The sequence below is a fragment of the Nicotiana tomentosiformis genome, chromosome 3 (genome assembly GCF_000390325.3).
Source record: "Nicotiana tomentosiformis chromosome 3, ASM39032v3, whole genome shotgun sequence".
NCBI classification, from domain to species: Eukaryota; Viridiplantae; Streptophyta; class Magnoliopsida; order Solanales; family Solanaceae; genus Nicotiana; species Nicotiana tomentosiformis.
In genome coordinates, this window is record NC_090814.1 from 150477262 (window position 1) to 150502116 (window position 24855).

Genomic DNA, 24855 nt, shown 5'->3' on the forward strand with positions numbered 1-24855 from the left:
GGCCAAGCTTCTAAAATCTGCTTATTTTAAGAAGTGATTTTTTTAAAAGTGCTTTTCAAAAAAGTACTTTTGGTGAGAATCTGTTTGTGTTTGGCTAATTAATTTGAAAAGTACTTTTGAGCAGTAATTAGTGTTTGGCCTAGCTTTTGAAAACTGCTTCTAAGTGTATTTTTCTCAAAAGTGCTTCTTAGAAAAGTGCTTTTGGAGAGAAGCTACATTTTTCTGCTTCTCAAAATCTGTTTCTGCTTCTCTTCAAAAGCACTTTTTTTTCCTTCTAAAAGCTTGACCAAACACCTCAATTTTTGGCCAAAAAAGAACTTTTGGCCCAAAACAAAGCTTGGCCAAACCGGCTATAATATATTTGCCAAGTGGACTAATATATTTGGATAAGTGCTAAAAGACTCTCCACACTTGTCATATATGCAACCTCCCTAATTTCCTATAAATAGGCTATGGATTAGCTATCATACTCACTCAATTTCTTCTTGCTTCTTCCTTATTTATAGTTAGCTAATCATTACTTTCTTTCTACAATCATTACCTATTATTATTAATTCTTCTTTCCAATTTTTGAACCCGCTAAATCATGCTTATATTTGGTACAAGTTTAAATATTATGTAAAGTACTAAATTATTTCTGTCAGCTAATTTTAATATGAAAGATCTGGTGAAGTAAATACAATATTGGGAGTTAAAGGAGTGAAGATGGCATAATGTTGTCACAAGAACATTATGTTCAGAGACTTCTTAAGAAATTTGAATATTTTAATGTCACGCCTGTGAGCACTCCTTTTGATGCTAACTCTCATTTGAAAAAGAATAATGGTGACCTAGTTGCTCAGTGTAAATATGCTCATATTGGGAGTCCGATGTATTTAATGAATTTTACAAGGCCTGATATAGCTTATGTTGTGTGTAGACTGAGTAGATATACTCATAATCTCAACAACGAGCATTGGTCTATATTAGCTAGACTAATAAAATATTTGAGAGGAACCGTGAATTATGGTATCCTATATAATGGATTTTCTTATATTTTAGAATGGTACACTGATGCAAACTGGATCTCTAATTCAGATGAGACAAATCCACTAGTGGTTATGTATTCACCCTCGGCGGTGGTGCAATATCGTGGAAATCAGCTAAGCAAACGATCATAGCTAGATCGACTATGGAATCAGAGTTTGTAGTTCTGGAGTTAGCTGGTTCTCAGGCCGAGTGGCTAAGAAACTTCTTAGCTAATATTCCTTTAATAAAGGACGTATTGCCTCTTGTGTCTATGTATTGTGATTGTCAAGCGACAATAGCTATTGCAAAGAATAAATCTTATAATTGTAAAAGTAGATACATGAAATTGAGACATAATGTCATAAAATAGTTGTTGAGAGATGGAATAATTTCCATTGACTATGTGAAGTAAGAGATAAATTTGGTTAATCATCTGACTAAACATGTGAGAAGAAAATTAATTTTTCAAACCTCAAGAGAGATGGGGTTAAGGCCGTCACGTTGTCAATAGAGATGGTAACCCAACCTATGTGATTAGAGATTCCATGAAGTAGGTTCATATGGGTAATAACAAGTCAATATTGACATTGAAGCACTAAAAGAGAGTGCTTGAATGCTACTAATTGAGAGCTTGAGTTATAACTCTTAATGAATTCATATTCCTTATGGATAGTGTATTTAAAAGCAGTATACACTTGATGAATTCACCTATATGAGAGTGGAGTTGGCCGTTTCTATGAGATTTTGGCCTAGTCTCTAGAGCTCTCATAAAAAACCAGGCACGTGCATGGCCTAGTGGCGCGAAACTGCGTTAAACGGTAAAATTATGAGGGTCGAAATGTGATTGATCAAATCTCTAACTTACAATAAGAATTATTGGTTCATAGAAATATTATATTTTATCAGTAATTCTGTGAGTTAAGTTTTATTGGTCTAAGTTTGGTTCATAGTCCTGAAGACACCAAACCCATTACATTTTGACCATGCAAATCCAACAAGTCAATTCTTCCATTCCTTTATCCTTCTCCTATAAATTTAAATAGTCATGTATCTTTTTATTTTACAGGTGTCCTATCTATTTTCAAGTAACTTCTTGCATGAAGTCTTAAAGCGAAGTGTTGAAGGGCTTTGACAAGTGGCTATGCAAATCTACCATGTGTCTTCATGGATGGAAGACCATGTACACTTGTTAATATTAAAGCTAAATGGACTAATATATTTGGACAAGTGTTTAAAAACTCTCCACACTTGTCATACGTGCAACCTCCCTAATTGCCTATAAATAGGTTATTGATTAGCCATCATACTCACTCAATTCTCAATCGAGAATTCATCTTGCTTCTTCCTTCTTTATAGTTAGCTAATTATTACTTTCTTCCTACGATCATTACCTATTAGTATTAATTTTTCTCTCTAATTTTTGAACCTGCTGGATTTATTATTTAATTTTGCTGATTCTCGTATCCTCTAAATAAATAGAGCTAGACTTGTTTAATCCTGAAGAAATATTTCACATTGCTGGAATAGCGTCTTAGGACATTGCCCAGCTCGACTCAAGCCAATTCGTATATCTGCTCACAAATAATATTATTGCAGTATTATTGTCATTTTCCTGTGTCATTTCCCTACACTTCTAATAATTTATTTATCTGAGAATATCACAATCCAGCCAAATTCAGATGTTAGAGGGAAAAAAAACGATGCACCTCCATCAATCTTATTAGGCGTTTGGCCATAACTTTTGAATGTATTTTTCAAAAAAATATTTCAAATATGTGTTTATTTATAGAATTAATCTAGTTTTTGGAAGATTTTAAAAATCAAAACTTCAAATTCTAAATATAACTTAAGACATTTTTTTGAGCCAAATCATGATCATTTGTGACTCCTTAGCCGGAAAAAAAAAAAGAGAACTTTTTAATATGTTAAAATTTGTCCCAAAATTTATATTCAAACACATTTTCAATTTCAAATCAAGCTTTACCTAAATTAATTTTTTAAAAATATATTTGAAAACTTATGTTCAAACGGGTGCCCGGAGCAAAAGGCCAACAAATTCTACACATAGGATCGGCTCTTAAAGGAAAAGACAAACATTGGGATGGAACAAATTCTCCTTTTCCTTATACCCATTTCCTTAGTGTGTCCAAAGGAATCTTGTTCACTCTTAACAGTGTTTGACAACACAGAGACCGAGATGAATGAAACTACTGCCATATCATCCGTACGTTCAGCCCATCAACAAGAATATAATGGCATAGTTATAATAACTTTTCGTTAAAGAGTTTAAAGTTAAATTATTTTTAAATTTAAAAATATATTATTTATTTTGGAACAAAGTAAAAAGAAAAGCACCTTATCTAATTTAAAAATTTAAAACGGAGGGAGTAATACTTTATAAATTAGAAGTTGGTCGTATGAACGTCGTTACTTTCGTTTAGCTCAACTCATCACCGTCACTATCAAAATAAAATAAAAGTACAAATATAAATAAATAAACAAATAGTAATAATAATAATAATAACAATAATAAAAATTATTTATCAAATCTAAAACATATTTCCAACTAATTGGTTTATGAAAAGTTATTCGTTGTAGATCAACTTAATTTGATACTCATCTAAGACAAATTATGACGTCAATTAATACAAGCAACATAAGATCTAATTATACAAGAACGTAACTTATACGCATCGATAATGTAGTAGTAACTTATTTTTACGTATACATTATCAATGTAATTTAATTGATGAATAAAAAAATGTATACATGGACATAGAAATGAAGCTTATTATATAATGTTATGGGCTGCTTTTGCAGATGATGTATTTCTCTTCCAATATCCTGTAGAGGCAAGCAGTGATGGAGATTCTGCGCCTCTGCTTCTACAATCTCTTATCCTTCTATCTCTCCGTCTTCGCCACCATTCTCCGTTGGATTCTCTCCCCTTTACCCTCTATCAAACGCTTCCCTATCTTCGTCCCTTTCATTGACGCTTACATTTCCTTATTATTCCGCTTCTCCAATCTCTCGCCATGCACCCTCGATTTAGACGAGCACACCACTATCCACTTCTGGGCCCCTAATCATCGCCATTTCAACAAGCCTAATCTCGTCTTGATCCACGGTTACGGCGGCGACGCTAAGTGGCAGTTCATGTACCAAGTCCAATCCTTGGCCCGATCGTTCAACCTCTATATTCCGGACCTGCTCTTCTTCGGGAAATCGTATACGACCCGACCCGAACGAACTGAGGAATTTCAAGCGAAATGTGTAGTGGAAGGGTTAAAGGGACTGGGAGTGAAAAAGTGTTCGATGTTTTCCATTAGCTACGGCGGATTTGTGGGGTATAAAATGGCGGAGATGTATCCGGAAATGGTGGAGAAAGTGGTGATACTGAGTAGCGGAGTTGGGTGCACGAAAGAACAGAAGGAGGAGCAGTTGAAGAAAATTGGAAGAGATCCGGTGGAATTGCTGATACCAGCAAAACCGGAGGATTTGCATGTGCTGGTGAACATGTCAATTTACAAGTATAATCCTTTCAAGTGGGCCCCTGATGCTTTCCTCCAGGAATTCATCGATGTGAGTTGCTCTAATCTCTTCCTTTTAATTTTTAGTAACACTATTTCTTTTTAGTTTGTTGTATAAAAAATAATACATTCCTCTGTTTCAATTTATATACATGTGTTAATTTAATTGAACAACGTTTAAGAAAGGTTGAAAACTTTTAGATCTTCTGGTATTAAATATGTATGTGAAAAGTTGGGGTTTAAAAGTTACTAAATATAGAAAGAAGCATTTTTTTTAAAAGAGTAATATTTTTAAAATTTAAAAATTAATTTTAAACTTTTCATTGTACTTTGAATGTCATGATTTTATAATTATACAAACGTCATGTTATATTTAAATTTATAATTTTTTTTTTCAAATTTCGAGTACAATTAAATAGGTTTACGTCAAGTTAAAAAAGGAGAACGAAAAAGGAGGGAACAGTATATTAGTCCAACACTACACTTTTAATTGCCAAAAATGTAATGCAAAACGAATAGCATTCCAATAATTGGTTTAGCTACCACATTTTTGGTATCGAAAGTATCGTTCTGGTCTTTTGTTCCTACATGCAATTAGTTATTTTAAAAGCACTATAGATGAGCATGTCAAAACGCTTTCAAATTTATTTCATAAATCCATAATCCGTTAAATCTACTGGAATACATTAAAAAAAATTCTTTTCTTTTCTTTTCTTTTCTTTTTTTTCCCCCTACTTTTTTTTTGTGTGGCTGGTGCGCCCAGGCCCGAGCAATAATGCAATGCAAGGGCGACGTGCGAAGGCCTAGGTAGCAAGCTACCTTGATGAACTCCCAAAATTGAGTTAATATCGTGTCGGCCGATCGCATATCAAATATTAAACTGATAAGATCAATGTAACATATTAGCCATTAAAAGGCAGATGGTTAATTGGGCACTAAAAAGTTGCAACCAAATAGAACTTTCTTCTTGGATTTTTCTGCACCAATATGAATCATCGTTCAAGTCTTCAAGATTGCTGAGACCTAAAAAGTATTTTTTTTAAAAGTTAATGTGCAGAAGTTACCTGAAGGAGAAGCAAGAGCTAGTGTACCACTTGCTGTCCGATCATACAGATTGCATGTTGCCCATCTTAACTCAGGTCAAATTCCTCCTGGATACTCTAATTAGGACAAAATAGCAAAACTTTCTTGGTTGTTCAATCATTCTATTGACTATTTACATAACCAGAAAGAACTTTGTTGCTTTGGTATGTATAGGAAACGATGCTTATTTGGGGTGATAAAGACAGAGTTTTCCCTCTTATGTTCGGCCAACAATTGCAAAGGTACTTTGCTCTCCACGTACTTCTCTTCATGAGCTTAAGTTTAAAGTGGACACCTAGACTGTTAATACTGAATTCATATATCTTAACTTGCAGACATCTGGGGCCTAGAGCGAAACTGGAAATAATCAAGAACACAGGACATGCAGCGAACATTGAATCTCCTGATTCAGTCAATGCTTTGATTAAAACGTTTATCTTGCAGCGTAACCAAGAAGAGGAGCATGTCAAGTTCACTCATCAAAACATGGACATAAATGGTTGCATCTAGTTGACACAAAGGAATTAATCCTGTCAATGTCGATGTTACTAGGCTTATCTGTTATTGCCTCACTGTTTGTACATTATTAACTGTTAATGGGACTTTCCACATGAAAAACTCTCGTAGAAGTTATTAGAGGAAATAAATAGCTTCAACCTAAAAGCATTCAGCTTAATCAGGATTAGTTTAAACAATGTTAAACTATCTACATTGAACGGGCTCCAATGCAGGTACGGTGGGAAACCAAAAACAAATGGCTAGGGAAATATATGATTTTTGACTTGTTGCCTCTACAAATACACTAATCAGAATATTGTCTAACATGGTAGGCAGATACACGAGAACTACACTTTTGATTACTTGACAGTTCATACATTCCTGAAACTAAAATTGAGTTACTCTACAATTGATTGGAATTTCAAATTCTCATTTGCATTGAGAATCTATCTTCCATAATGAAGAGAATGAAATAGGCTGCCCTTTCCACCATAGATCAACACAGCCATCTCTCTCTTCCACTCTCATCTCCCAATTGCTATCATACTTCCTCAACAACGCCCGAGCCCCGTCAATGGCGTCTTCTCCAAACACCTCCTTCACAAATCCAACACTCCTCATTCTTTCACACCATTTCTCCTTCCTTTCATTCATTTCTCCCGTGTTCGTTAGCGCCTTTGCTGCTTCTCCTTCCATCATCCTCCTTTCTTCGCTCTCACGCCCTTTGTACGCTACACTTGTCGAGTCCAAAAACCTCCATAAGTACTCCACTCGCCTTGAAAAGCTCGTTGCAAAGTCCCCGCAACTATTGCAGCTACACTCAATGTTATTCTCGCTGAGAACTACTCCTTTCGGCTCCAAATTCTTCAATATTCTCAACAACTCTGTCCTTTCATTCGAGTTACTATGATGCAAATTGTGGAGTCTAAACTGAGCACAGATGACTAATGTTTCATCATCCGAAGAAGAATTTATGACTTGAGAATTAAGATTCTGAAGAGGGAAATTGTCCAGTCTGTTGATCTGTAGATTGATGTTAATAGCCTTAGCAAAGGCTAGTAGTTGCGATGAAAAATTGTAACCAGGCGGGCCGATCACAAATGGGGTGCCCCTGAATTCTCCGTTCTCAATGGTGGGCGTAATAACCGTTAGTCGAACTAACGGTGGTGGCCCACCTGATCGTCGAGTCAACTCTTCAAGAAGAGTTGGCCACTGAACGCCGTGAGAGACTCCAATATCAAGGATGTGAAGGTTCTTTAGCTTATCCCGTTCTCCAAGAATTTGTAGAACGGATGAGTTGGCGACGTTATTCGGGATTCGGAACCAGGGACTAATATCATTGAAATTGATCAATGAGTCCCTGAAGAATTTATGATTTGCAGAAGCGAAATTAGTAACAGCAACAGATGAAGAGGATGAGCCAGGGGAAGAGAGATGATGTGTCAGCGCATGGAGTCCATGAGCTGCGAGCCTATGGTTCGCGTCGCATGTGAACGACGCGAGCTCGTGGAGAACGTACAACAGATGTTGCACGCGGTTCATGTTACCAACAGTAATAGCTGCAGCACAAGGGTTGAGCAAATGCTCTGCCCATCTTCCTTCTTTGCTGTTACCGTTATTTGTTGTCGATTTGTTTGTTACTCTCTTCTGTCCTGTTGATTTCTTGATTTCATCTACCTCATTCATCTGACGGTTCTGATTCTTCCTTGACACCTTTGGATTATGATCAGAGCCTGATGTTTTCCTCTTCTTGGACAGATCCAACGGCTGTGGATGATCCAAAATGATAGGCTCGGGAGGCATTGTGCTAGTTGCTGCGTTGACCGGGGAGCTATAGTTGAATGAAGTACAAATATTGTTGTCGCTGATGTCGTGATTAACGATATGCGTATCTTGATTTAGAGGAATCCACCATGAGTCTCCATAGAAATTTAAATCCTCGGGGTAATTATAAGGTTCGTCGAAGAAGGTTGGAACATCAGATAAAGTACGTAGCCACTCTGAGATGGGGTCGGAATTGGAATTAGGCTCAGGCTCGTCAATGGTCATTGTATCTGAAAACCAAGAAGAAGGATGATAGGAGAGACTATTTTGGTGTTTGATCATTCACTATGCAAACAGAGAAGAGTTTATGATGTGAATATGTTACTGTGTTTTATTATTAGACACTTGGCTGCTAAAAGAAATGAGAGCAAAAGGTTTTTTCTAGCGAAAAGAGACAGAACTGGGCATTTTTAAGGGACAAAGTTGCTTTTATTTTGGAAGTTATGCTGTTGTATTCAGATATTATTTTTAAAGCTGGTAATCTTGTCTTTGATTCGTGCTGTTATTTGACTTGTTTTCTGGCGTGTCACGATTGTTAAAGAGTGCAATGAACAACACAATAAATTATTATTTTTCTAAGTTTCTGGGATGGTGACAGGTTTTGAGTTTGAAATTTCAGGGGACGGCAAACTCCTCATCATCCTGATTAAATTAGTGTTGTTTTTGTTTGATATTGCCTTCTCCAGGCCATTGGGTTATGCACTTTTTGGCATTTTCTTCAAATACAAAAATTGACCTCTAAACAACTTTCAATACTTGTCTTTTTTCAAGAAAATAACTATTTTTACGCGCTGATCTGAAACATCCTATTTGTTGGACAAAGATCGACCAATGATACTAACAGCAATACCATGAATAAACTCTGTTGCAAGTTCTTCTGAACAAATAGACCAAAGTTGTCTTTTGGACAACCTTTGTTGGACAAAGATCGACTAAATCCTATCATTAACTTACATGTTGATCCAATGTTTGCTTAAAGTTCAATCCAAAGGGTAACATCCCAAGGTAATGACGCTAACTTTAGTGTTTGAAGGTTATCAACAATAATATTCTTTTGAGTTATAAATTTACTTGGCGAAGAAGCACCTTCATTGCGTCAATATTCTTTTTTCCACAATTAAGGTGCGGAATGTGCACCTCTTTTAATATACCCTTATGTAGAGTTTAATGTTGCAGAAAATGTTAAGATAACCAACGAATGATGCTTAGTCTCTATTCAAACAATGAATCAAAGATTGTGGTGGCAACAACTTGGACATAAACAGAAATAGAAGTCTAAAGTACTCTGTAAATTGTCGATTGAAAGGAGCTTAATCTAAAGATGTTACTCCCTCAAAGTAGGATTTTGGGGTAAAAATTCATCCACAGCTCCATGCTAAGAATTTATATCAAAGGAATAGATGGATTAATAACATGTGTTTGCACATAAGCTTCTCTCAGTATAAATGCTTTTATGGACTACTTTGACTTAGGGATTTGCTTCATTATTAGCTAATGACAAGAGACAAGGGAGAAGCTTAGTCTCATATCTGCCACAAATGTGAAGTTTGTTAATTTTCATTCTCAGCTTTCTCATCATATGAATAGGACATAACTTCTTATCATAAGAATAGTGAACTAGAAATTAGATTTTGAATGATTTGAAAATTTCGACCTTGAACTTTCACTTAAATGATGGTTAATTAGTACTATACATTTTCACTTCATCAACTCATTTAATCATTGGTAAAGGGGAAAAGGCCCAAAAATGACCTTGTGGTATTCGAAATGGATCAATTATAACCCCCGTTTCAAATTGAGCCTACTAATACCCCTACCGTTAAAGAATGAGCCTAATTCTACCCTTTTCTACTAACAGCTACTACTTAAAATATTTACTTTATCCAAAAAAATCAGAAAATGACATGTGTCTTAATCAACCCACCCCCAATATTATTTTACCAGCCCCACCTTACTTATTTCACCCACCCCTCCTCACCTTTTTACCCCCTTTCACTTAATATCTTTTAACCTAAAAAATCAGACCTTTCATTGTTATTTCCCCCCATTTTCCTTCTCTTGTTCAATCGGCTCTCCTAGGGTTTTCTGACTAGTGAAGTACGGTGGATCGAAGGAGAATTCCAACTAAAGTTCCGTCTGAAGAGTGATATAATACATTAAGGTAAGTTGTATTTTACTCTTTTATCTTGATTTAAAAATTTTCAGGGGGGGTTAGGTTTGTTTAATACATATGTATAAAGGCCATGTGCATTTGTTTGATAGGATTCACTATTTCAAGCTTTCTTCAATTCCAAATTAGATTAGGCTTCCACCATTATTTTCGGCCTCCTTACTTGGTTAATCCCTTGGTCCATTGATAAGTATGTCTCATTGTTCTAGTTCATCATATGGGTCGAAGAAGAGGTGTCTTTGTGGTCTTATTGCCCACTATTTTACGGCATATACTTCTGAAAATACGGGTAGACGCTTTTTTAAGTGCCCAAAACCTGAGGTAAGTTTTATATATGGCTAATAGCGTTCTTTGAATTCTCAAAAGCTTTACTTGTAGCGTTCTTAGGATTCTCATGAAATATTTGGGTTTATTTTTGTTGCATTATTTTTACAGAAGAAATCATGTGGTTATTGGGAGTGGCAGGATGATGAATTACCTCCAAGAGTTGTGATTTTGATTAGTAGTCTTAAAAGAAAATTGAAAACTACTGAAATGCAAAGAGATATTTTGAAGAAGAAGATGACCGATTATGATGTTGTTGTTGGCGTTGAGGCTCGAGCTATAGCAAAATTGAACGAAAAAGTTGTTGAAAGAAATATTTTGAAGAAGAAGATTGTTGAGGTTGAGTCTGCTGCTGCTATTGATGCTGGAACTATTGCAACATTGAGCAAAGCTGTAGCCCATCAATGGATGTTAATTTATGTCTTATGTGGATGCTTGATTGGATTCATTGCATTATGGTTGTTGTTATGAAGTATGAATTTAGGATAGAATTATAGTTAATCTGTGTAATGTATTAATTCGTGTAGTGTATTTTGTTGAATAGTTATAAGGATTGTAATGATCTTGTTTTCCTTCTAATCTCTTAGAAAAATGCTTGAATGTTGATTTAATTTCCTTAAGTTGCTAGAATACACAAGTATGGAAAAAATATATTTCCAGTAAAATTCATTCACATGTAGCTAGGCTATTGAATTTGTTGAAGATCTTATTCCCATATAATATCACAACACAACATGAATGACCTTTTGTTTTCTTCATTCTGTTAAATCTAACATTTTGGTCATGGAGATAAGTGACCAAGAAAAGGGGAAAAACAAAAATGTCGAGAGAACATAACAAATAAAAATGCCATAATCACACACAACATAAACAAGATACTTAGGGGAGATTGTACATCCATTGTGATATATTAAATTCAACCAGAATAGCTGTCATAACCATTATAATTGGTTAACCACAAATACCAAGTTTCAAAGCTACCTAAAACCTACAGGTGGTTAACCCCCAAAAAGTACAAGTTGCAACCATATGAAATCACAAAAAACACAAGTTTTAGCTGCTTAAATTCATAAAAAGCACAAGTTTCAGCCACATTTCAATTACAAAAATCACAAGATCTTCAAAAACCATCCATCATGACTATATTATGCAAGTGCTCCCTTCCCTTTGCTTCCCATACTTTTGATTATTTTCTTTCGTCCTTCTTCTTGTAGCTGGCTTAATGTCATTGCCTCTTTTCCCTTCCATGTGCACTTGATTGGCGAATAAGGCAAGTTAGTTGGATTTGAAGCACCAATGTGATCTCCTCTAAACTGGATCTTCCTTGTATTAGCTCTTGCCACTGGTGCAACATGATTTGTCTTTCTTGGCTCTAGCCATGTTTGTGTCTCAGACACAACCATTGGCCTCAAGAGGGGGTCTTCTTCATTTTCAACTTCTGGACCATATGCAAACAACTATTGCATTCCAGTTTGAGTGTCAAACACGGATGCAAATGATTGTTGTGTTCCAGCATCTAAATGGTCTTCATAAGGAACACTTTGGTTATCATTACCAACTGAGCTTTGACTTTGAGTTTGACTGCAACCTTTCCCTTTCCTCTGTTGTGATGCCTTTTCAGTGAAGTTGTCCTAACAAATTTGAATAAGGCAAATATTAATCAAATACTTAAATAAAAAATTTATCCTAAACTCTATATAAATGATTTACCTTATAACATCTTCTTGCATTGTGGTTAAGTTCACCACATTTGTTGCATGTGACTGGAAGACCCTTTCTAGAAGCACTCCACTCTCCCTTTCTCTTTCTTGCCTCATCTGGCTCCCTGTTTCTCTTTACCTTGGGCCTTCCAACCAATTTCATAATTTTTTGTGGTTCCATATATTGTGAATGATCTATTTTCCAGAATTTTTGCCCTCTCACAGGAAACAACTTGTGCCTATATGTTCTTAAGTAAGCTTCTCTGCTGTAAAACCAATTAATTTCCGTTAGGGGTTCCACTTTCTTGTGTGTCAATGCTTTGATAGCATGAGGGCATGGAATTCCACTCAACTCCCATAGCCTACAGGTGCATCTTTTGGAATCAAGGTTGACAGTATGTGTATCTTCACCCTCTGCTATCTCATAGCCATAATCACCATTAAATATAACTACACAACCTTGTGCAACTACCCTGTAGTCATTGTATAACCTCAAACACTGTGGACTGAAATGACCATTCCAGCTCCTCAACTTTTCTTCATTGTTAGCCAACATTTCCATTACCTTGACTCTGATTTCCTCTAGCATTTTGATAATTGGTTTGTGTCTTACCTCTAGGATCCATGAGTTAAAAGACCAGTGAAATTATTGTCTACCATCACGTTCTTGCATTGAGTGTCAAAATATGCTCTGCACTAAGCTTTTGGAGGATATTTGACCAAGTCCCTTGCACTATCTTCATCAAGCTCTCCCAAGCTTACCAACTGATCCTTAAATTCCTCTTCATAGGTGCTCCAGACACACCACCACAATAGTTTCTTTATTTCACCACTTCTCCATCTTTTACACCAATTGGCTTCAATGTGCCTTACACAGAATCTTTTATTTGCTTCACGCAGTACAGCACTAACAGCATCAAGCAAGCCCTACCATAAACCAGAAGAAAAAAAAACACAATTATTTAATACAAAATAAATAATCATAAACACATAGACATAAATTCTAGAAAGGCTAACCTTTTGCATGTCTGATATGAATGTCACTCCAGCACCATCTTTCAAGTCCAAAGACATTTTTAAGAGCTCCAAAAACTAGCTCCAAGTTCTGCTAGAATCTTTGTCCACCACTGCCCAAGCAAGTGGATAGAACTGGTTCATACAATCTTGCCCTATGGCAACCAACAACTGACCTTTACATTTTCCCTTCAGAAAAGTACCATCCAAGCCTATTAGTGGCCTTAAGACATCTTTCCATCCATGCTTCATAGCTTGGAAGCATATGTACATCCTCAAAAACCTTCTCTTTCCTTCAGCCAAAGCATCATTTGATATGTTAATGACTACATCACTACCAGGATTACTATGCTTAATCTCCTGTCCATATGCCTCAAGCTTATTGTAGTCATCAAGAAAACTACCCTCTAGCTTCTCAAGAGCTAATCTTTTTGCCCTTTTTAGAGTGGACTTAGTGACATTCAAACTTAAATCAGTATCCAGTTCTCCCCTCATATCCTTTACCTTGTACTTTGGATTGTTTTGTACCTTGTTCTTAAAATATTGAGCTAAAGTCTTTGCACTAGCTCTCTTATTTTTGAAACAAGGATTACAATTATGGTTTGGATTCAAGGTTTTGATTTTGTACCCAACAGTCCTACCATTCTGGGATATGAGACATACAAATGGGCAACCTGTATCATACTTATATTTACTTCTTGTTGAGTCACTTTTAACAACCCACAACCCTTTCTTGTTAGCTAAAGCATAGAAATTGATAAATTGTCTAGCTTCCTTCATGTCCTTAAATGTCATCCCAAGCTCCAACTCCTTGAAGTTTTCTAACCTATCAGACACTACTCTCCTCCTTTGCTTGTTAATACTCTCAAGTTCTTCATAATCATAGCCATTACAATCAGATTCAGAAAAATCATAGGAACCAAGGCTATGTTCACAATCACTGGCTACTTCAACATCTACACCATAAGTTTCAGTGTGGTATGTAGTGTCTTGTGCATTGACTGTGAATTCAGACACAGGAGAAATTACCCAATCACCCCCATAATTGAAAATAATATCGACTTTATCAATCATCCTTCAACAGTGGGTCACATGTAAAAGAGGAGACAAAAAAAACAGAGTCCAAATCAGTCATTTATGTATAACATGCATATCAAATAAATGCACATGGCCTTTATACATATGTATTAAACAAACCTAAAACCCCCCTGAAAATTTTTAAATCAAGATAAAAGAGTAAAATACAACTTACCTTGATGTATTATATCACTCTTCAGACGGAACTTCAGTTGGAATTCTCCTTCGATCCACCGTACTTCACTAGTCAGAAAACCCTAGGAGAGCCGATTGAACAAGAGAAGAAAAATGGTGGGAAATAACAAAGAAATGTCTGATTTTTTAGGTTAAAAGATATTAAGTGAAAGGGGGGTAAAAAGGTGAGGAGGGGTGGGTGAAATAAGTAAGGTGGGGCTGGTAAAATAATATTGGGGGTGGGTTGATTAAGACACGTGTCATTTTCTGATTTTTTGGACAAAATAAATATTTTAAGTAGTAGCTGTTAGTGGAAAAGGGTAGAATTAGGCTCATTCTTTAACGGTAGGGGTATTAGTAGGCTCAATTTAAAACGGGAGTTATAATTGATCCATTTCGAATACCACAAGGTCATTTTTGGGCCTTTTCCCTTGGTAAAGTGATATGATAACAAAGAGCTTATTTGTCGGTTATGTATGTCTATATGCACTTATTTAGTCAAGCAACCAATTTATAAGAACGATAAGCAGACACGTATCTGCTAAGATAGACTCTTGGGATGGAGCATATTGTTCCTCGTTCCCGTCGAAATACTAGTACTAATCGTTGGAACCTTCGTAGGTTCCAAAATTCTGAAATGCCGTATCATTTCAAGCTACAAAGTCATTATTGAGGGTTTACAAAAACGAATGAAGGAAATGGACAAAGCTATTAAGATGAGAATGCATAGATCTAGCTCTCAGCCTTTCAATGTAAATTGAAAGCTTTTGACAATTTCTTTGTATTGGTATTTTTCTCTTGTCCTCCAAAGTAGATAGGAAGGTAGTGTTGAACACAAAGACGATCGAGAATTTAAACTATTTTCAAAGTTTTTGTTAGAGCCTAATCTGGTAGTCCATCTAAATAAAAGACTCAATAGACAATTGTATAGGACCCGGACCCAATTACACAATTACACATTTTATTTTACCCATTACACATTTTATTGATCAAAATATATATACACATTAATGAAATAAAGAAAGACATATGGTTATTTTCTCTTTTATATTTTCTCTGTCTCTATCTCTTCTTCTTCTCGGCCCTTCTAGGGTTTTCTCGTTCATTCATCCTCCAAAGCTCGTCTGAGCTTCACCATAACATGGTATCAGAGCGGGAATTCTGATTCTCCGTGTCATGAGCTTCATTCTCAATGGAGATTTACTCAGAGATTCCAAACAAAGTTGATTTATTGTTAAAATCGGGGATTCCGTTGGCGTTTTCATCTCTGGTCGGAAAAGCTTAGATTTCTTTCTTCGAATCCCTAGTACACTCGTATTGTTGAGGAGTTACGTTTCTGCGAGAATTTCAACTGAAATTTCGGATCGATTCAAGCTAGGGTTTCTGTTGTACATACAAGGCCTCACTTCTTTGGGTTTTTCAGAGGAAGGCTAGTGATATCACTCTAATCAACACACTTCAGGACTATTTTGATATATCTTAGGGTTTAAATCGTATGAGTTACCTGTTTGCATGTCGTTATTTTTTTAGTCGTCCTCAGATGTATGAATAAGGATTTCGTCTATTAATTATCTCTAATTAGTACATGATATAGGTAGTACTGGTGATAGTTCAGTTTCTATACCTGATGGATTTGCACATTTTACACTCGATCCCTCTCATCCATTCTATGTACATCCCTCTGATAGTCCTGGTAGCCAATTGATACCTGTGTCATTTGATGGCCATGGTTTTGTGCTTTGGAGGAACAGTATGCTCACTTCTCTTTAAGCCAAAAATAAATTAGAGATTTTAGATGGTAGAATCAATCAACCTAGCCATAATTCACCTTATTATTCTTACTGGAAGAGATGCAATGATATGGTGAAAGCCTGGATCACCAATTCTGTATCTCGAGATATTGTTATAAGTGTTACATGCTTTAGAACTGCCAAAGAAGTTTGGACTGATATCAATGAGAGATTTGGAGAATCCAGTTGATCCAATATTCTCCATATTCAGAGAGAAACAAGTGGTACTGTTTAGGGGTCTTCAGACATTGCCACATACTTCACCAAACTTAGAAACCTTTGGGATGAGTTGAACTCCTCGTATGTAGGGACCAAATGTTCTTGTGGAGCCCTTCCCAAGTTCATAGAAGATCAACAGGTTTTCCAGTTCTTAAATGGGCTCAATGACTCCTACTCAACTATGAAAAGTACAATAATGATCATGAAGCCCCTGCCACTTATCAGCAAGGCTTACTCTCTCCTACGGCAGGATGAAAGCCAAACGGAAACTCCATCTACTACTCCAAACTTCTCAACTGATCCTCCTTCTTTCTCTGTTTCTTCAACTCCTAACACTACAAATAAAACTTTCACACAAAAGGTCAATTTAGACTCTAGGAAGAATATGTCTTTTGTTTCTTGCAAGTATTGTAAGAAACCTGATCATACAGTAGACAAGTGCTACAAGTTACATGGGTTCCCTGCAGACTTCAAGTTTACTAAAAATAAGAAGTCAGCCTCTTCTGTTCAGACTGAGATTCCTCATGGTCTGCAAAGTATTCCTACATCTCAATCTTCTGACAGTTCTCCTCATGGGTTCACAAAGGAACAATATCATCACCTGATGACTTTATTCCAACAAGTTCAAATGTATCTTGGTACTAGTTTTGAGACTTTTCCTGCTGAGAACTCTGGCTTTGCACACTTTTGCAGGTTTGTTTACTGCTTATGCTGTTGATTCTGATAATTCTCTTGTATGTGCGACCTCTCAGTTAGGAATAAATCTTTGGATATTAGACTCAGGGGAAACAAACCACATGACTCCACATAAACACTTACTTCACAATCTTGTACCCCTACCTAAACCTTTTTGGGTTACTTTACCTAATGGATATAAAGTTAAGGTAATATTAATTGGTTCTCTACTACTTAGACATTACATCACCTTACTTAATGTCCTCCTTGTACCATGCCTCCACTTCAATCTGATTTCTATACATAAGTTGATTTCTCAATTGAATTGTATAGCTATTCTTACCAAGTTCAATTGTTCTTTACAGGGCCCTTCTCTGAAGAGGCCACTGGTAATTAGTAAGGCTGCTGGAAGGTTGTACTATCTTCATCTTGATGCTGATTTATTATCTAATCCAGATATATTTTTTTTTTCTAGTTCTGTGTCATATAATAAGTCTGAGTCCACCATTTCTTCTATAAATATTATTCCATGTGATCAGACACCTATTGTAAATAAAATAGACCTGTTTTGGCATCAAAGATTGGGTCATATGCCTTTTCATAGAATAAAGTCTATTCCTTTCATATCTGATAAAGTTTTTTCTAAGCAATCTTTTATTTATTCAATATGCCCAATGGCAAGACATCAAAGGCTGCCTTTCCCTGATAGTAAAATTCATTCAACTGCCACATTTCAACTAGTACATATTGATGTTTCGGGGCCTTATAACTCTAAAACTTACAATGGTTTCAGATATTTCTTAACCTTAGTTGATGATTATAGTAGAGCCATCTGATCCCATCTATTATCCTGCAAAATCAATGCACTCCCTATCATTAAAGCTTTCACTTCCATGGTTAATGTCAATTTTCATTCTTCAGTTCAAACCTTCAGATATGATAATACTTATGAATTTGGTAGCAGTCATGAAGCTGCTTCTTTCTTTGCTAACCAAGAAATTTTTCATCAAACCACCATCCCTCACACTCCACAATAGAATGGAGTTGTGATGAGAAAACATAAATATCTCTTAGAAATTTTTAGAGCTTTTGTTTTTCAATCTAAACTACCTCTCAAGTTTTGGGAAGACTGTGTATTGACTGCTACTAATCTCCATAATAGAATGCCTTTAGCTATCTTAAATAACATTTTTTCTTTTGAAAAATTACACAGTCACCCACCTCCTTATGCTTACTTAAGATTTTTTGGTTTCTTGTACTTTGCTACTTCTCCCAGAATTAGGTAAAAAGGGTTACAAATTTTTAAATCTTTCTACTTCTTCTATTTTTTATTCTTGGGATGTTGTGTTTCATGAACATATCTTCCCATTTCACTCTTCCAACCATATTGTTCATATTTCTCCACCACAACCTTTTGCGGACCTTCCTCCTACATCTGCCTCTTCCTCTCTACCTTCTACCAGTCTTCCCACTTCTCCCCCTGACAACTGTTCCACATATTCACCCAGTCCTCACTTACCTACTGTACCTGTTCAAGCTTCAGGAAATCCACTAGAGTTGTTACTCAGCCCTCTTATATCAAATATTACATTTGTACCTCTGTCCTACCCCATGTTCCTCTCCCTGACCTTTCTAAGGTGTCCCAAATTGAGTTGCATAAGCATGAGCCTCAGTTCTACCAGCAGGCAGCTTTACATCCTCCTTGGCAGGAGGTCATGCTAAAGGAATTCCAAGCTCTTGAGTCTAACCAGACTTGGGACATTGTTCCACTCCCTCAACACAAGAAAGTTATTCCTTGTAAGTGGGTTTACAAGATTAAACAGAGGGCAGATGGTTCCATTGAAAGGTACAAGGCAAGGTTGGTCATCAGGGGTGATACTCAAAATGAGGGTATTGATTTCACTGAAACTTTTTCCCTTGTTGTTAAATTGTCCATCATCAAGTGTCTCCTTACTTTGGTTGTTAAAAGAGTCTAGATTGTTTATCAGCTAGATGTCAATAATGTTTTTTTGTATGGTGACCTTCATGAGGAGGTTTATATGAAGATTCCTCTTGGTCTGGATGTCTCTTCTACTTCTGCCTCGACTACTTTGGCTTGTCGACTCAAGAAATCTTTATATGGCCTCAGGCAGGCTTTCAGACAGTTATTTTCTAAACTGTCTGAAGCAATGCATTCTAGGGGCTACATTTCTAGTCTCAATGACTACTCTTTGTTCACTAAATCTTCATCTGGTTCTCTTGTTGTTATGGCTGTCTATATTGATGACATATTGCTAGCTGGGGATGATGTTACTGAGTTAGACTCCTTGAAGTTATTTCTGGACAACCAGTTTAAAATCAATGACTTGGGAACATTTCATTACTTTCTTGGATTGGAGATCTCATCTCATCCTCAAGGCTATCTTATGACCCAGTCCAAGTACACCACTGATCTCCTAGCTGAGTTCAACTGCCATCATTTTTCTCCTGTTTTCACACCTCTGGATCCTTCTATCAAACTTCATTTGGATATAGGGTCACCTGTCTCTGATCCTAGCATGTATAGAAGGCTGATTGGGAAGTTGAATTTTTTACGACACACAAGGCCTGACATCTCTTTCTTTGTTCAGTATCTCAGTCAATTTATTCAACATCCTCAGGTTCCACACATGATAGCTACACTTCATGTTTCAAGGTATCTCATGAATGACCCTACACAGGGTATCTTGCTTTCCAATTCTCCTGGCATGTCTCTTATGGGCTTCTCTGATTCTGATTGGGGTTCTTGCACTATTTCTCGCAAGCCTGTCAGTGGTTATTACATCACTCTTGGTGATAATCCTGTTTCTTGGAAGAACAAGAAACAACCTACTATATCCCTGTCTTCAGCAGAAGATGAATATAGAGCTCTGCGGAAAGCTGCTGCTGAAATAGCTTGGCTGATCAAACTACTTGGTGACCTTGACTTGCCTATCTCCAATCTTGTTCCTGTGTATTGTGATAGTCAGGTTGCTCTACATATCGCCAAGAATCCTGTCTTCCATGAGAGAACTAAGCATATTGAGATTGATTGCCATTATGTGCGTGAATGTGTATATGCTGGACTTATTTCTTTACACTTTGTTTCCAGTGCAGATCAGTTGGCCGATATTATGACCAAGGCCTTGTCTACTCAGCTTCATTATGGTATTCTTAGCAAGCTTGGTGTTTCTTCACCCTCAAGCTTGAGGAGTGGTGTTAGAGCCCAATCTGGTAGTCCATCTAAATAAAAGGCCCAATAGACAATCAATTGTATAGGACCCGGGCCCAATTACACAATTACATATTTTATTTTACCCATGACACACACACACACACACACTATATATATATATATATATATATATATATATATATATAAAAGGAAAGACAGATGGTTATTTTTTCTTTTATATTTTTTCAAGTATTGAACCCATCATAATTTTAAAGTTATGGGTTTATATCTACGTACTATTTTTGTAATTTTAATAAATTTTTACTCCATGTCGAAAGTTATGTGTTCAGTTGAACTCGTTGTTAATATACAACATCCGCCCCTGGTTTAATATTTCCTTCACAAAAATTCCAACTATCGCGTATCAATGATAAAAACGTACCCGTACCAGGTGTTTACATTAAGCCAATGGATGAGAGATATATGTCTTACATAAACACTTTTTAACACTTAACTATGATTAAGTGATATGCATTTTCACTTTGATTTATTAACTCTTGAGATTAATTATTTATCTAGGTGTAAACACTTGGTATGGATAAGTATTTACCTGTATCAATTACTACTTAACAGAAAATAGAAGGATGAATATTGTAGGATATAGGCATATAGCATTGGAACACGTCAATGAATGAAAACTATTTTCTACCCTGTAGTTAGCCTGTTTAGTTGTTGCGGTTTTAGTGATCAGGACCATAAGTTGTGGTTTACTTAATACATCAGTAATTTATAGTTGACCGAAAGAGAAGTCTGACTCTATTTTAGCCATGACAACTAAAGACACGAATCGTATTAATGAAATCAGTAATGTAATTAATACTCTCCTAAACTTAAGTTAATTACTCTTTCTGGGATTATTTTCAACAATTTAAATTTGGAAGACCAACTAGCAGACGCGGATGCACGCTTAACGAAGCGGTGTCACGCGACACTGATTTTATCGAAATTTTTTTTATTAAATATATGTATTAATACTGTAAGGAAACGGATAAATAGAAAAAAATTATCTCTTGGTGCGTCGATTATATGCTTGATTTTGTTATAAGAGGTTAGAGGTTAGAACCTCAACTAGCCCCATTCTTGTCTAGAAGTATGATCAAACAACAGAAACTAACTTCAGAAAAACATGGCACTTACAAAAAGAATCTTAAACAACACAAATCACAAAATCCAATTGTCAACAAGAAGTACAGACAGGGAAAGTACTGAAAAAACAAAAGAAAAGTAAAGGATAAACAGCTGCTACTTCATTGGTAGATTCTTAGTTAGTGCCTCCAAGAACACCCTTGAGCTTCTTAATTGTAGCTTCATCTAGGAAAGTGGTAGCTTCTACCAACTTAGTTGGCAAATCATTAGCAAATAAGGCAAAATCTGTTATCTGAAGTCCAGGACTAGAGCTGCTAAAGAATACAAAACCAACAGAAGTGTAACCAGCATCACTCACTTGAAAATGCAATAAACCTTGTGGAAATACCATAAGATCACCTTTTTTAAGTGTCTTTAAGTAAACAGCATTTGCTGAAGAAACAAAACCAGCTGTAATTGAACCTTGAATTACAAGTAAAACTTCAGAAGCACCAGGGTGAGTGTGAAATGGAATCACACCACCTGGAGCTAAGTCCAAACGGGCTGCAGAAAGCCCAAGCCCATTAAGGCCTGGAAATTGGGCTGCAAATGCTGGTGTAACTGCAGCTTTGATTATGCTTGCTGTGTTTCCAGCTGCACTAAGCCCAGAAAACACGAAATCGTCGACTGTTACATTGGCTACACTTTTGCAAGAATAGCCAGCAGGTGATTCTGGGCCTTTGAGATCTGCGACGCAGAAATCTTGGACAGCAGCATTGCTGCCCAAGATGAAGATACCCAAGAGAAAGAGAAGTTTAAACATTTTAAATCTCCTGGCTAGCTAGGAATAGTTTTGATTTGTATGGTGTGTGTATATATAGAGAAATTGAGTGAAGTGAATGAGAATTTGGGCATTAAAGAGAAAAAGAGCAAATTGAGTGCCACTTGAATTTCGATAGAGAATGATAACCACAAATTGTGTGATAGGGCTATCATGATCATGAATGGTGTCAATTGAAGAAATAGACAAAAAAATAAAACATAAAAGAAAAGAAACAAGGAGCATCTTTTTGGTACTGGACGTATACATTGGTTCATTACTATTGTGGGATATCTTGATTTCCAATTTGATACGTCCGACTTTAATCATTAAAAAATCATTTCAATGAGTATTGGTCACTAGTTGCACTGTTTTAACCTGGCAAGATGATATTTATATTCTATATTTTCTATCACAATACAAATGGTAAAGAAAGTTCAACATTGATGCCGCATACAGTTTGGTTGCCAAAATAGTAAAAGGGAAGTGCTAGAAATTAGTAATTGTTTTTACACTATCTGTGCTTTTGGTAATTTTCTTTTCAGAAGAAATACATCTTTCACCAGCTTTTTGGCATCAAAAGAACTTTAGTTTATCTAAGATAATTTCTCTCCAGCCATACTTTCTAGCAACCTCGTCGACATCTAAATGAAACAAATTTTTCCAACAATTTTCCCATACGTGATCAGTTTACTTGTTCGTGTAGTGTAAATAGTCTTGTTTGGAGCTAATAAAACTGGCCTGTTAATTTTTCTAGTGACGATCATGGGTGTAGAAGGTGGGATCATCTAATTTTTAGGCCACTTTTAAGATTCTAAGTTAATATTTTTTCAGTCTAATAATTCGGTGGGATATATTTCGCCGGGTGATTTATAGGAATAGTTTTTGAAGTGGATGGTCTTGAACTTTTGTTGCTCCAAAGGAAAAAAATTTAATTTAACAAGTTTTGCCCATGGGTAAATTTTTGACTTTTGACCTTCAATATTTGTTTGTCAAAAGTTCAAAACCACATATTTTTAAGGTCACTGGATGTAATTTCTTGTAAAATTAGTTGGATGAATTTTTCTTGTATGAAGGCAAATTTAGCCCACTGGACTAATAAGAAACATAATTAACTAGTGACCTCAAAAAGAGGTGGTCGCTAAATTTCATCCACTACGACAATTAAGTTACAAACTCCACTGTAACAATAAAGTTATAAAATAATCTTTTAATGACAGTAAAGTAATTGAGCAATGCGTAAATTGCTCAAAAGATACAAATGACCGGAAGGTTATATACATGATGCCGGAAAAAGAATTTAAGTAGTGACCACAAAAGAGGTCATTTGTGCAAATGGCCCCAAAAGATGAGGGAGTTGAGTTAATGAAAGTGGTCCTAATAAAGGGCACATGGTGGGAGAAAGGGAGAAGTCTAAAAGAAGACACAACTGACAGCTCGAATCCAGAAAGGCATCAAAGGTATAATACAATTCTCTGTCTTCCTAAGTAGCTAAAATGCATGGCAATTTGGCCAATACAATTCTTTATCGTGAAAAAGGAATTATGTGGACAATAGCAATTGCCCTTCCTCATATGCTGCAACCCTACCTTGTTATGGAAACTTTGACAAGATTTAACTGATTCCGTGGAATAATATCTCAACGAACAATGACTCTCTTTCAAAAGTTTTGTTCAAATGATTCTCAAAGAAAAAAGCTTCAAATTTTGGTGGTAATATCAACGTTAAGTTTTAATATTCTAAAAAAGAATGGTGCACATTCTGGTAAGCCATAAGCGATTTCGCATTACATGGAGTCTAAGTTTAGTTCAATTTGATAAATGTCCAAATATTTCTAAATATACACTTTTCTCAAAGTTTACTTGAGATTATCAGTTGCGACACCAGCTTAACTCATAAATATCATTCAAAGCTGTTTTCTTTTTTTACAAACCAAACTTCTTTCCTTTTCTCCAAGTTTCTTTCCTTTTCTCTACACTCCTCGATGCGTTTTCTTCCTTAGTTTTACTAACACCTAAAAAGCAAATGAACCCATCGTAGTATCAACTCATTTCAGATTTCCAAATAGTGGATTTTATCTTCAACTCTGGCACATCAATACAATTTTCATCTTTAAAAAAAAAAAAAAAAAAAATCCTTGTCCCAAGTCAAAGATGACGTTCCATTTGGAACTAGATAAAACTGCAGCATAGAGATTATAGAGCCCTGCATCTACAACGAGGAACTGGTTGGGCTAATAACGCAGTCCTCTAAAATGACTTCTAAAGGTGAGGCAATCCAAATATAATAACTTAACAAAAGGTAATTGGGCCACCAATCAACAGACTCCATCCCATGAAATTTGCCAACAATTGAAGCCCAAACGCAACTTTGTTGAAAGACAGTAATATGTATAGAATTCCAAGTCAACCCAGAAAAGGAAGAAAAAAGGAGTTCCCATGTAGATATCAAATTTGAATCTTAGCACAGCATTACACACAAGTCACAGCTTGATTTAGGCTAGTATCCATCTCCAGAATGAAGTACATGCCATAAAATTAAACTCAAATATGCAAACATGTAAGACGATATAAAGCTCATTTTCACTTCTTAAGAAGACAAAAAGATTTAACAATCTTGATAGTGCAAAAAAGAAACATATTTCAGATAAAA

General features: G+C 35.9%; 5 protein-coding genes and 1 pseudogene across 5 annotated transcripts; 1 reads left to right on the plus strand and 5 right to left on the minus strand.

Moving 5' to 3' along the window:
- Positions 1 to 3784: 3784 nt before the first annotated feature.
- Positions 3785 to 6239, plus strand: LOC104095580 (uncharacterized). The gene is made up of 4 exons (XM_009601735.4): positions 3785 to 4590; positions 5585 to 5677; positions 5796 to 5863; positions 5957 to 6239. The coding sequence occupies exons 1-4, from the start codon at positions 3871 to 3873 to the stop codon at positions 6129 to 6131; spliced, it is 1056 nt and encodes a 351-aa protein (XP_009600030.1). The 5' UTR covers positions 3785 to 3870; the 3' UTR covers positions 6132 to 6239.
- Positions 5287 to 5467, minus strand: LOC117276611 (U2 spliceosomal RNA; annotated as a pseudogene).
- A 153-nt stretch (positions 6240 to 6392) lies between the features above and the next one.
- Positions 6393 to 8377, minus strand: LOC104095578 (protein NODULATION SIGNALING PATHWAY 1-like). Its single transcript, XM_009601734.4, has one exon. It carries the CDS (start codon positions 8223 to 8225, stop codon positions 6549 to 6551), a length of 1677 nt encoding a protein of 558 aa, XP_009600029.1. The 5' UTR covers positions 8226 to 8377; the 3' UTR covers positions 6393 to 6548.
- A 3517-nt stretch (positions 8378 to 11894) lies between these two features.
- On the minus strand, positions 11895 to 12726 carry LOC138908687 (uncharacterized). Its single transcript, XM_070199368.1, has 2 exons — positions 12148 to 12726; positions 11895 to 12068 (listed from the first exon to the last, which is right to left on the minus strand). Exons 1-2 carry the CDS (start codon positions 12724 to 12726, stop codon positions 11895 to 11897), a joined length of 753 nt encoding a protein of 250 aa, XP_070055469.1.
- A 503-nt stretch (positions 12727 to 13229) lies between these two features.
- Positions 13230 to 14225, minus strand: LOC138908688 (uncharacterized). Its single transcript, XM_070199369.1, has one exon. It carries the CDS (start codon positions 14223 to 14225, stop codon positions 13230 to 13232), a length of 996 nt encoding a protein of 331 aa, XP_070055470.1.
- Positions 14226 to 21465: 7240 nt separating this feature from the next.
- Positions 21466 to 22348, minus strand: LOC104095577 (auxin-binding protein ABP19a). The gene has a single exon (XM_009601733.4). The coding sequence runs from the start codon at positions 22204 to 22206 to the stop codon at positions 21580 to 21582; it is 627 nt and encodes a 208-aa protein (XP_009600028.1). The 5' UTR covers positions 22207 to 22348; the 3' UTR covers positions 21466 to 21579.
- Between the last annotated feature and the right edge of the window lie 2507 nt (positions 22349 to 24855).